The sequence below is a fragment of the Myodes glareolus genome, chromosome 2, assembly GCF_982192425.1.
Source record: "Myodes glareolus chromosome 2, mMyoGla1.1, whole genome shotgun sequence".
In the NCBI taxonomy this organism is placed as follows: Eukaryota; Metazoa; Chordata; class Mammalia; order Rodentia; family Cricetidae; genus Myodes; species Myodes glareolus.
In genome coordinates this window covers 127,351,461-127,365,078 of record NC_142027.1, presented here as the reverse complement: position 1 = coordinate 127,365,078, position 13,618 = coordinate 127,351,461, and the positions used below count along the sequence as shown (strand labels likewise).

General features: G+C 42.5%; 1 protein-coding gene across 9 annotated transcripts in view; it reads left to right on the top strand.

The window, feature by feature from the left end:
• The window catches only part of Golga3 (golgin A3), a 48,166-nt gene that overhangs the window by 24,059 nt on the left and 10,489 nt on the right, over nt 1–13,618 (top strand). For all 9 annotated transcript variants that reach the window (XM_048447484.3, XM_048447485.3, XM_048447486.3 and 6 more), the window contains 8 exons: nt 2,688–2,849; nt 3,206–3,574; nt 5,417–5,494; nt 6,658–6,921; nt 7,941–8,035; nt 9,793–10,009; nt 12,119–12,262; nt 13,164–13,361. In XM_048447484.3, coding sequence (XP_048303441.1) covers nt 2,688–2,849; nt 3,206–3,574; nt 5,417–5,494; nt 6,658–6,921; nt 7,941–8,035; nt 9,793–10,009; nt 12,119–12,262; nt 13,164–13,361 — 1,527 coding nt within the window. The remainder of the gene's footprint in view (nt 1–2,687; nt 2,850–3,205; nt 3,575–5,416; nt 5,495–6,657; nt 6,922–7,940; nt 8,036–9,792; nt 10,010–12,118; nt 12,263–13,163; nt 13,362–13,618) is intronic.

The following is a 13,618-nucleotide window of genomic DNA, read 5'->3' as shown; positions in this document are numbered from 1 at the left end:
AGCGCTTGTTGTGCTAGTATGAGGACATGAGTTACATAAAAGTCAGACGTGGCTGTATGTGCCTGTAAGTCCAGCATTTGTGGGAGGTTGAGACGACGATTCTGTGAGCTTGCTGGCTAGCTAACCTACACAAAATGGCAAGTTTCACTTCAGTGAGAGACATTGCTTCAAGGTGGTATGATGGAAACAGAGACAGACACCCGGTACCTTCCTTGGGCCTGTGTGTGTGTGTGTGTGTGTGTGTATGCATGAGTGTGTTCCCGCTCACTTATGTGCATGCACCACGCAAACATCATGCACACACAAAATCCCTTTGAGCAATGTTTAGTAATAGCTGTTCAGCATTTTGGAATTACACATCTTCTCTGGCCTGAGTGTCCTTGGGACCTTGTAGTTCTTCTCTAAAACCTTGGACCTGAGTTCCTACCTGTGCACAGTGTATTGTTGCTATCTGGGGACAGAGATAGCCACAGAATGAATGGGGGAAAGGAGATTAAGTATATTTGTATGTTAAATAGTATTTCCCAGTGATAATAGTGTTTTTTGTTTGTAAGCGCTCAAACTGCCTTCAGTTCTACAGTGCCCACTGTTCTCCCAAAGGCATTTTCACTATTGTCTGTGTCTCTAAAGATCATCTCTAGATGATGATGGGAAATATAGTATATTTCACTTGGATCCAAATCCCATTCTCTGTAACACTCTAACAGTGGTTCTTACTGCAACACTTTAATAAGTTCCTCATGTTATGGTGACCCTGACCATAAAATTATTTCATTGCTGGGCTAGAGAGATGGCTCAGCAGTTAAGAGCACTGATTGTTCTTCCAGAGGTCCTGAGTTCAATTCCCAGCAACCGCATGGTGGCTCACAACCACATGTAATAAGATCTGGTGCCAACTTCTGACCTGCAGGGACACATGCAGGCAGAACATTGTATACATAATAAATAAGTAAATCGTAAAAAAGTTATTTCACTGCTACTTCATGACTGTGATTTCACAACTGCTATGAATTGTAATGTAAATAAATATCTGCTATGAAGGATATCTGATATATGACCCCCAATGGGGTCTCGACCCATAGGTTGAGAACCACTGTCCTCGATGATTTCTTTTTTTTTTTTTTTTTTCTTTTTGGTTTTTCGAGATAGGGTTTCTCTGTGGCTTTGGAGTCTGTCCTGGAACTAACTCTTGTAGATCAGGCTGGTCTGGAACTCACAAAGATCCGCCTGCCTCTGCCTCCCGAGTGCTGGGATTAAAGGTGTGGCCACAACCACCCAGCCCTTGATGATTTCTTAACCTAAACCTAAGTCTTTTTTTTGCCATATGGAGCACACAGCCATTTGGCTCAGATAATGTTGAGAGCAATAATGAGTAAAGTCTCTGTAAAGAACTAATGATACTTTTGATGTATAAATTATTTCCTGTAAGAAATGTACCAAAGCTGGGTGTGATAATGTGATAATACCTACTGCTATTCCAGCACTCGGAAAGTAGAACCAGAAATTTGACAAATTTGCAAGTTTAAGACCAACTTGGTTTACTTATAGACCTGCATTTTAAAGTAAAAAAAAAAAAAAAAGTTCAGTGTGTTGGCACATACCTTTAATCCCAGCACTCATCTTTTTTGTTTGTATTTTTGAAACAGGGTTTCTCTATGCAGCCTTGCCTGTCCTAGAACTCACTCTGTAGACCAGGCTGGCCTCGAACTCAGAGATCTGCCTGTCTCTGCCTCCCAAGGGCTGGGATTAAAGGTATTGCCCAGCTTCTAGCACTCATATTTAATCCCAGCACTTGGCAGACAAAAGTAGAAAGATCTCTCTGAGTTTGAGGCCAGCTTGGTCCACGTAGGAAGTTGTAGTTCAGTGAGACCTACAACTGAAAAGCAAGGTGGAAGGAACAGTGAAATGGCTTAGTGGTAAAGCGCTTGCCACCAAGCCTGATGACGAGTTTAGTTCCTGTGACCAGCATGTTGAAGGAGAGAACTGACTCCCATAGCTGTCCTTTGACCTCAAAAAGATGTGTATTGCATCTTTTCCCCATATACGTGATGTAATTAGAAAGCCTCTATCTTATTTTTTAAAAAATAAGGTATCACAATGTCAGGTTTTACCATTTATAGTCATATTATTAAGAAATGCCATATTTAGCTGGGTAGTAGTTGTGCACACCTTTAATCCCAGCGCTCCGGAGGCTGGGGTAGGCAGATCTCTGAGTTCAAGGCCAGCCTGATCTATAAATTTCAGGACAGGCTCCAAAGCTACAGTGAAACCTTATCTAGAAAAAACAAACAAACAAACAGGTAAAGGACTGTTTTTAGGGCTAGAGAGATGGCTTAGTGGTTAAAAGCACTTGCTGTTCTTTCAAAGGAGATCCAGTGCCGCCTTCTGGCCTCACAGGCACTAAGCATGCAGGTGGTGCCCATATATACATGCAGTCAAAACATTCAGATGGGCTGAAGAGATAACTCAGGTTAAGAGCAGTGTCTGCTCTTCCAGCAGTCCTGAGTTCAATTCCTGGCAAAAGCATGGTGGCTCACAGCCTTCTATAATGAGGTCTATGCCCTCTTCTAGTATGCAGGCGTACATGCAGGCAGAAGACTATGCATAATAATAAATAAATCTTTTTTTAAAAAAACACTCATATACACAAAATAAATCTTTAAAAGAAACACTGTTTTCTTATTCAGGCTGACATGTTGGATCAGGAGGCAGCATTTTTACAGATTCAGGAGGCGAAGACAATGGTGGAGGAGGACCTCCAAAGGAGGCTGGAAGAATTTGAAGGTGAACGGGAGCAGTTACAGAAAGTGGCAGATGCAGCAGCATCCCTAGAGCAACAATTGGAACAGGCAAGAAACTACTGCTTTCTGAACCCCAGGCTACAGAGATTTATTTGGATATGGGCTTTGCATGGTATGCATGTTCCAGTGCCATTCATATGTGGCCTGTGTGTGATCTCTGGCATCAGGCTGTATTAGTAATTTAGGATGTTTGTTGAATATATTTGAAGGGTCACTATCAGACTGTTCTGTTGCCAGCTCAACCAGGTTTGCTTCTATTTATGTTCTTCTATCCAAAAATTTTACATAAAAAGACCCTTCAATGAATTCATCAAATGTATTTAAATCCTGAACATCAAAAATGTATAAATTCTTGTACGAGGGTGGAAGGCAGGCAGCATGTTAAGTTTATCATTTGTTTTCAGGTGAAACTGACATTGTTCCAGCGAGACCAGCAGCTTGCAGCACTTCAACAGGAGCATCTAGATGTGATAAAGCAACTGACCGCCACGCAGGAGGCTCTACAGTCCAAGGGGCAGTCTCTTGATGACCTGCAAACACGTTACGACGAGCTACAAGCAAGGCTAGAGGAGCTGCAGAGAGAGGCTGACTCCAGGGAGGACACAATTCACTTCTTGCAGAATGAGAAGATTGTTTTGGAAGTGGCTCTACACTCGGCCAGGACTGACAAGGAGGAACTTGACAGAGGAGTACAACATTTGGAAGAAGATACTGAAGAGACATCAGGACTATTGGAACAGCTGAGACAAGAATTGGCTGTCAAGTCCAGCCAGGTAATACTGTCTTAGTTGTTTTCTGGAAGGACCATAGATTGATTCTTTTCTGGGATGTCTTGTTACAAATGTGACCAGTGGAAGAGTGTTCTTAGGAAACCAGTAGTTCTTGATCTAACCTTTAACTCCATTGGCCTCTGGGTGTGAGGAAACAGTTACTGAGAAAACAAGTATTGTGTGGGACTTTTAAATGTATCTGCCAAGAAAGCACCAGGTTTTGCTGCTTGATGTTATGACTTTCAGCTGGCGGAGAAGCTGCAGTATATTTGGTTTGGCTTTTTCTTCCTGCATGTGGCAAGCCAGTCATGATGTGATACCATGTTCAAGGTAGGACAGATAGTTCATAGCAGGTTCCTCCTGTTAACACCAGTGTCCTGGTGTGTAAAAGCACAGCCCACTGGGCTGGCCATATATGGGAAACAGCAGTGTGCTAACACTATGACACTGAAATTGACAAATCTATTTAAAAAAACATAGTAAAGAAGGATGTTCAGAAAATGGAACTTGTGTTGGAATGATTATGCCTGAATATCCTGCTCTGTGAGGACAAAGGATTAGGGATTATGGTCTGTTTCTCTTGGAAACATTAATTTAGGGGGAATTGTCAGAGTTCTCAATTAGTGTGGTAAGAGGGACCTCAGATGACACTGGACAGTGTTTATCATGTTGAGATTTTACTGTATTGGGTTATGATTTCATTAAAGGTGTAACAGCATGGTGGAGTGAGGATCTCCTACATGTTGGCTGGAGTTCTGAAATCTATTTCCTGACTTGAGGGGTAGGGGTATATCAACACCCTTACAGGGAAACTGCTATCTTTCAACTTCTGCCCTGCCCAGGTGCTGGCTGTCTCACCTGGCTGGTTAGAATCAGCACATATCCACAAGGGTGTCTGAGAAAAAACTGTCCAGACAAGGTTCTGGGGTTTACTGACCTCATTTTCCACCATCTAGATTGTGATCATGTGCAGTGTTCTTAACTGCTGTCAGGTGAGCATGACTTCCCTGACACTTTAGAATGTGAGAATGTAATAATAATTGAATGAATAATGTTATGTGTCTGGGTATCTCTATCATATATCATGGAGATGTATCATACAGAGTGCCGAAAGAGCCCTGGTAGGGTGTCTTACTTGTTCAAAAGCATTTTTTTATTGGACTTGGGGTGTGAATTAGTGGTAGAATACTTGCCTCATATGCACCAGGGTTTAATCCCCAGAATCTCTTTCTCTCACACGAAATAACAAGGCAGCAGCAAGTTTTGCTGTACCAGTAGCCCTTCAAATATATCATGCATTCCTGAGTCCCTGGGGCACTTTGTGTGCAGATCTGTCTCAGTCTAGGGCCTGAGATGGCAGTTTCTACAAGCTTCCAGGTAGTAGGGGTGGGCTGGTCTCTGGTATGTGTTAAGTCACAAGGATATGGGTTGCTGTAAATTGAGATTCATTGGACTAGAGCCCCACTATTCCTTTATGTAGTGCCTGGCTGCTTTCCTGCTGCAAGAACAGAGCTGAGAAGCTGCAGCAGACATGTGGCCTACAAAACTTAAAAGTATTTCCTCTCTGGCTATTCCAGGAAGGACTTAAATCTACTCTAGAGCATCCCCTGCCTCATCCTTTCTTTCACTTCTATGCCCTTCATCTTGTCTTTGTGCTTTTTAAGTGGCAAGGAGGGAGAATGTTGGTTATGTGTCCTGCCTGAGGAGCCCATGGGCTATCAGAATGTATGTGACTGACTGAAAGCCACCTTCTGCACTCTAGCTAGGGCTGACTCTTAAGAAATGCCACAGGGCACAGATCTAGAACTGTCAGGCCACCCACCCTTTTGCAAACCTGTCCTGTAGGTGGAGCACTTGCAGCAAGAGACAGCCTCATTGAGAAAACAGATGCAGAAAGTAAAGGAGCAGTTTCTTCAGCAAAAGGTAAGACATGAGAAACAAGTGTTGGGCATATTCTGAGTAGTCTGTTTGCTTCAGTAGAACAAAATCAGAAAGAGGAAAGCATCTAGGCCTTATACTTTTTAAAGGCATTGTACTTGTTCTAACTTGTCCCCCTTTGTAATCAGTGAGGCAGCATGCCATTTCTCCCCAAAGGTAGGGTCTATGATCCTCAAAGACTGAGTGTAATAACTACCATTGCGGTACCTGTCAGGATACCCTGTCATTATTACTTCCAAGATCTGTGTGTGTTATACATTTTTTTATGTCAGTATGTGTTGGTTATGTTTGGTGTATAAAGCGTATGAAAAGCTTACACCACAATCTAACATTAAAAACAAATTCAGGGGGCTGGAGAGATGGCTCAGTGGTTAAGAGCATTGCCTGCTTTTCTGAAGGTCCTGAGTTCAATTCCCAGCAACCACATGGTGGCTCACAACCATCTGAAATGTGGTCTGGTGCCCTCTTCTGGCCATCAGGCAGACACACAGACAGAATATTGTATACATAATAAATAAATAAATAAATATAAAAAAAAAAAAAAACAAATTCAGTTTGTACTCAACAGGTCTATGACATAAGTCTTGTATTGTGAAGCCCTTGTTTCCTGATGGAGGAATGGCTGATTCCTTGTTTCATTGCCAGCATCAGTTGAATGTTTTGTTCTAAGAGAGGAAGATCCACTAGAACTTGTTTATAAGTTATGTTTCAGTTTATTACAGAGATACACAAAGGACTAACTTTCAGAATCCAAGCACCCCAACTAAAGAGAGATTAGCCCTTGTGAGATTGCCCAAAACATACAAGGATACCAGGAGGATAATGGGATGTTTCACACAATGTCCAGATTTGGGGGGCATAGTTTGTAGTCACATCATGAGACAGAAATCCAGACATGCCATCATCATTGGTATTTCTCAATGAGTAGTGTTAGATTTCATAAACTGTATTGTTTTATGTATAAAAAGTTGTGCCCTAGGGCTAGAGGTATAGTTAGTAATTAGAGCTCTTGCCTCTAATTCTCTGAGAACATGGGTAAGGTGGGGTTATGCCTTGAATTGTTGGCAAACATTTTTATGTAAGCCAGCCTTATTTCCTGGGTAAGATGTTGATTGGCACTGGCTTATTACTTTTGTCTTTTCCTGAAGGTAATGGTAGAGGCCTACCGGCGAGATGCTACTTCCAAAGACCAGCTCATTAGCGAGCTGAGAACCACAAAAAAACGGCTGGAGTCAGAGATGAAGGAACTAAGGCAGGAGCTAATGAAGGTGCATGGAGAGAAGAAGATTGTGGAAGTAGAACACTCACGACTGCAAAAGGAGATGTCCCTGGTTCACCAGAAGATGGCAGATCTTGAGGGGCATCTTCAGTCAGTGCAGAAAGAACGAGATGAAATGGAGACTCACCTGCAGGTAGGATGCAATACATAGGTTGTGCAATGCAAGAGATAGGTTCAGCCAAATGTGCTGAGGGCTTACTGTATATAAGGTAGAATAAGGAACACTGGCCAAGGAAGGCTTTTAAAACAATCTAGAGACTAGGCCTTCCTGAAACTAATATTCAGATAAGTCCAGGTTGTGATGACATATGAAAGAAACAAAGAAGAGTAAGCACCTGGACATGCTACTCTGTGATGGGGTCTTTGGAGCTACTACTGGTTGAGCCTCAATGTTTATAAAATTGGCACCAGACAAAAAGGAGAGAGTACTCTGCAGACAGCCTGAGTTTAGGCAGGACAGTCACTAAAAGGATCGTGCAGCTACCCATGCCCTTTGGACAGCCATACTTCCTGAGTCCTGCTGTTTTAATGAGTGCAGTGACTGGCTTGGCGATCAGACAAGGTAGGTTTAAGGGATGACTTATGAGTAGAGACATCTGTCCTAAGGATCATATCCTGGGGTGAGAGGCTCCATTTCACATGCTGAAAGTCCCTAAGAGGTCCAGGCAAGATTCAGGTAGACAAGTGACCAGTATGTTTATGTAAGGATGGTGTGTTCAGTGTTCACCCAGAAGCACCTTGCTTGTTCCTTTCATGAGGCATCAAGTAAGTCCTGGGCTAACCTGAGCTTGTCTTTCCTGCCAGGACATAAACTTCAAGAAGGCATTTAATGGTCTGGACAGAGTGGCCAAAAATGTTTTTTATGTATATGGTTATTTTGGCTGCATGTATATCTCTGTACCATGTGTATGCCACCCATGGAAGCCAGAAAAGGGCATTGAATCACTTGGAACTGGAATTACAGATGATTATAAACTGGGTTCTAGGAATTGAACATGGGTCCTCTAGGAGAGAACCCAGTTTTCTGAATTGCTGAGGTATCTCTCCAATCCTCAGAAATGCTGTTGACCTCTATGAAGTATTCTTCATCAGTGACAAATACCTGAAGTAGGTAGCTTTTTACTTACTGGCCACTCTTTGTTCTTTTTAAAGTCTTTGCAGTTTGACAAAGAACAGATGGTAGCCCTTACTGAGGCCAATGAGACACTAAAGAAACAAATACAAGAGCTGCAGCAAGAAGCCAAGAAGTAAGTCTAAGCAGCATACACTTCCCTGTGAAGGGCACCAGCTCTTCTGAGAGCAGAAACAGTTTGTACAGTCCTTGATGTAGCTGTGTTCCTAACATACTCCTTTTGGACTTAGGCTTATGAAAAGGAAGCCTGGAGCATGAGTTCTAAAGTACCATCATGATTTGGCAGTTACTTTTTTCCTACATAATCTGAGTTTATAAGTTGGTTTGCTCAAGCATATAGAAGCATGTTCCTCCCCCAAGCTGGGGATGAAACCCAGGATGTTGAGCATTACTGAGCAGGAGTTCTACCACTGAGCTACATCCCTAGCCCTAAAATCTCCTCCTTTTATTTAATTTGACTTTTTATTTCATACACTGGTGTCAATATCCTCACAATACTGCTCCCTCATTAGGTTGAGACTTTGATATTCATCCATCTTACCCTTTTGTGCTCACACATATAAACCTAAACATATGACCCTGATAAGCAACTAGTAATATACACATGTATACACACACATGTAAACACCCTTTTGAGCCATCTACCTACCTACCTATCTGTGTATCTATCTACTGACAGATAGCTGGGTTGTTTTTTGTTTTGTTTTGTTTTGTTTGAAACAATCTCTCTCTCTTTTTTTTAATTAGTATGGCCCTCTATGAGCCCTTAATCATTTAATAGCAATTTCATTCTACAGTCCCATGATCAGTATTCCAGTACATGTTTTAAACTGACACACCTTCTGCGTTGCTGGGATTCTTCTATACCTATTATCCTTTTTCTTTTCTTTTTTTTATTGATTTTTATTGAGCTCTACATTTTTCTCTGCTCCCCTCCTTGCCTCTTCCCTCCCCACTTCAACCCTCCCTCAAGGTTCCCATGCTCCCAATTTACTCAGGAGATCTGAGACCTCAAACTTGTGATAGTCTTGCTTCCCCTTCTCAAATACTGGGTTACAGTATGAGCTCTGAGTCCCAGCCTTTTGGGACCTTGTTACTCCATGGTATATTCTTTGTTGTTTGTGTTTTGTCAGCTGGTAAAATTTTCCTGGTAAGAGTTTGTTTTTGACCTTCAGAAAGAATATTGGAGATATTTTTTGGTTGGAGTATGCTGTTTCTCTGCTCTCACAAGATCATTCATTCTGTTTTGTCTCACTCTGTAACCCCAGCAGTCTTGTGTTCAGCATAGCCTTTTGCTTGCAGCTATCTTTCTACCTCAGCCTTTCAGATACTGGCATTACAGGTGTATACTGTCATACCCATCACAAAATCATTTTTAAATTACTCAAAGAGGAGGGCAGGTTTTGATGATGGTGAATGTGACTTAGTGGATTTACATGGCTTTTCCTGTCCTCTAGCGTGGACTCCTGATGGATACCTCTTCCCCTTCAGCAACCAAACCAGAGCAAGAACACACTTAACCCAAGTTCTCCTGAGGGTCAGCCAGGTTCTGGCAAGAGAGAGTCGAGCTGAATTGAACCTCTCAAGAGCCACTGCCCTAAGCCCGGTGTGGTAGCAGGCACATCTCTTGAGTATAAAGCCAGCCTGGTCTTCAAGCAAGTTCCAGGACAACCAGGGCTACACAGAGCATCTCTCTCTCTCTCTCGCTCTCGCTCTCGCTCTCGCACACACACACAATAATAAAATAAAAAAAAAAATTAATCCACCATCTAGCCCTGGAGGGTGAACTATAACATGTGCCCTTGGTATTTCAGGCCAGGGAGCTGGTTGGTTGTACAGGAGGTTAACTCAGCTTTCTCACTCATGTCTTAGGGCCATCACAGAACAGAAGCAGAAGATGAAGCGGCTGGGCTCAGATCTGACCAGCGCTCAGAAGGAGATGAAGACTAAGCACAAAGCTTATGAGAATGCTGTGAGCATTCTTAGCCGTCGCCTTCAGGAGGCCCTGGCTACCAAGGAGGCCACAGATGCAGAGCTTAGCCAGCTCAGAGCTCAGAGCACTGGTGGTAGCAGTGACCCTGTTCTACAAGTAGGTAAACACATTTCTCCCTGTCAAAATTCTTATGACTCTTTTTTGTCTTTTTTTTTTTTTTTAATAGGTTTCTCTATGATAGCCCTGGCTATCCTGGAACTCTATTTGTACCAGGCTGGCCTTGAACTCACAGAGATTCAACTGTCTCTGCCTCCCAAGTATTGGCATTAAAATCATGTACCTCTCTATCTGGCTAGAGTTCTTATGATTCTTTTGAAAATAGCGAAAGTGCATTCAATCAGCATTTTCTTGCTCTAAAATTTTTATGTCACTGAGAACACTGAGGCCAGCCCTCCTTTTCAATTTTTAGTTTTCATTTGGAGACAATTCAAGTTATCTTCAGGCTGGCCTTAAATTTTGTAGTCCTTCTTCCCCAGCTTACTAAGTATCTGGGAGTATAAACAGCAGCACACATCTGGCATAGACAGCATTTCTTTAACAAATTACTTTCTCTGCCACTTGACTTTTAGTGACATATATAGTATCTCATATGCCCTTGAAGAAGCTCTCCTGACCTTCTAGGAATAGATGAGGATTCCTATTCCTCATACCTCCACCTCTCAAATGCTTGGATTAGAAATGTATACTACAATGCCAAACTTGTGTTTTTCTTTTTGAGACAAGGCCTTACCCTGTGTCTTAGGCTGATCTTAGAATTTTGATCTTCTAGCCTCAGCCTCCCAAGTTCTTAGATCATAGATATATAATTATAAGATTATATCATAATATGGATATTTGCTTGTACAGCTGAATAAGTTACTTCATGAAATATTGAGTGGTCTCTAATAAATCACCATGCTCCTTTCTGTTTGTCATTTTAACCCTTTTGGGTCACCTAGTAAAGGCAGCAAAGTGTGGAGTGCTCTGAAGTCTAGAATCTGAAACTGAGAAATAGCATATCCCCAGAAGCTTTAACTATGGTCTTGTTTATGATGGACTGGAGTAAGGAAATGACTTTGTCTTATTGTATACCTTTTTACTCTCAGTCATAACACAATAGAACCTCCAGCCAGAATAAAGAAGAGGGTGCCCGAACCGGCCTTGTCCTGTAGTCAGACTGATGAATATCTTAAACATCACCATAGACCCTTCATCTAGCAACTTACTGAAACAGAGGCAGAGACCTGCATCAGAGCAGTGGACTGAGTTCCCAAAGTCCAGTTGAAGAGTATGAGGAGTGAGAATATGAGCAAAGAGGTTAAGACCATGATGGGTTTACCCACTGAAGTAGTTTACCTGAGCTAATGGAGAGCTCACCAACTCCAGCTGGACAGGGAAGGAACCAGCATAGGTCCAAATTAGTCCTGAATGTGGGTGACAGCTGTATTGCTGGGGCAGACTGTGGGGCCACTGGTAGTAGCACCAGGATTTGTCCCTACTGCTTGTACTGACTTTTTGGAACCCATTCTCTTTTGATGCCTTGCTCATCCTGGATATAATGGCCTTGGACCTTACCCTCTCTGAGAAGTGGATTGGGGGGTTGGGTGGGATAGGGGAGAAAGAATGGGAGGAGGGGAAGGAGTGAAAACTGGGATTGGTATGTTTTCTTTTTAAATAAATAAATAAATAAGAAAGAACCTCCAGCCAGGAATGATGGCATAACCCCAATACACAGGGACCTGATGCAGATTGATCAGGAGTTCAAGGTTAATCTTGGCTGTGGCAAGTTCGAGGCCACCATGAGCTACACAAGACCTTATGTCAAACAAAAGAATAGAACTTTCTGACTTTTGAGGCTGAGGAGAGAGGTTCACTAGTTCAAAGCCAGTCTGAGCTCTTTAGTAGGGAAGGTTCTGTCTCAGTAAAACAAAACAACAGGGCTGGTTAAATGGCTTAGTACATAAAGCCTTTTCACCATGACTGATAACTTGAGTTTGAGCCTCAATTACATGGAAGAAGGAAAGACCTGACTGCCACAAGTTGTCCTCTGAGCTATACATACACACAAGGGCACCTGTGCACTTGCGCGCACACAAAAAAATAAATTAAAAAAGGTAATAAAAATTTAAAAACAACAACTACAAAATCTAAAATGTAGTCAATTATGTGTCCATGAGAGTTGCAGGAGGGCCATTGACTAAACATGACTCCCATTTTGGGTCTAAGGAGAAGATTCGAGCTCTGGAGGTGGAACTGCAGAATGTTGGCCAAAGCAAAATACTGTTGGAGAAGGAGTTACAAGAGGTGATCACAATGACTAGCCAGGAGCTGGAAGAGTCCCGGGAGAAGGTGCTGGAGCTGGAAGATGAGGTAACACCTGTAATACTGAGCATAGAGTTGCTGTCTGCTCAGCATTGCTCCTTGGCAGTTGGTTACCTTGTGATTGTTGTTGGGTCAGATTGTTGTCAGTATTCTAGGAAGGATGACAATAGTTAACACTTTACAGTTATAAAATAGCCACTGAGACTTATATTCTAAGGCAGGTGTGTCTAGCCTGTAACCAGTGTACCACAGGATAGCTGTGAATCCATCCTAGCAGATATGTAGATAACAAATTTGTCCTATTTCAGTGCCCAAAGGTTAGATAATCCTGATCTTTTCCCAGTTAAAATTCTTTGATTGTAAATAACAAACCTAAATTAAACTTGCCAAAGAACTGAAAACTTGAAAGCAGTTTATTGGCCCTATTCAGACAATGTTGTCATTGTCATTAAGGGCCCTGTCACCAGCCCCTGGCCTACCCCACTGCCTACAGTGCTGCTACAGTAGTCTTTAGGATTGTTACATACATTTTAGGCATGTGTGTTTTATTTAGCCATCTCTATCCTGTCCTCAAAAGGGTGTGCTAAGATCAACCCAGCTTCATGTCCATTTGTGAGTAGCTTGGCAAGGCCCTTAGTAGTTTGGGGGGCTCTCTTTTCTAGAAGTCTATGAACCCAGAAGAGCAGTAACTTCACAGGTTACTTTGCTTTAGTGTTAGCTCTTGTTGAAAATTGCTCACCTGTTTCAGGTGAGTATTATAATTCTGTCTAGCAGAATATGATTTGCATGTCTGACGGTAAGGATAGTGTTGCTTTTGATACAGAGTCTCCTATAGCCAGGCTGGCCTTGAACTGATCCTTCTGGCTCTGCTCCCAAGTACTGGGGTCATGGGCATAGATCACCACATCTGTCCAGAGCGTGAAGTTTTACATGTACCAATATGTTTCAGCTTCAAGAATCCAGAGGCTTCAGAAAGAAGATAAAACATCTTGAAGAGTCAAATAAGAAACTGGCTCTAGAGTTAGAACATGAGCGAGGGAAGCTCACCGGCCTTGGACAATCTAATGCAGCTTTGCGGGAACACAACAGTATCCTGGAGACTGCACTAGCCAAGAGGGAAGCTGACCTGGTGCAGCTGAATCTCCAGGTGCTGAGACCTATTTGCCAGGAGCAGCGTGAGAGTTATGTGGACCATATTTCCTGTCAGTGTCTCACCATACTGAGTCATAGCCACTTTCAGGGTATTACCACACTTGGTCAGAGGCTCAAAGGACCCTGGCCATTGCACCTGCATCCTCCAGCAATAAGAGCCTGTGGTCATTGTTCCAAGTTCATTACTTCTTTTTACTCCTAGTGGGACAGGTCAGACTATCCTCTGGTTCTAGGTGCAAAAGTCCTGATATG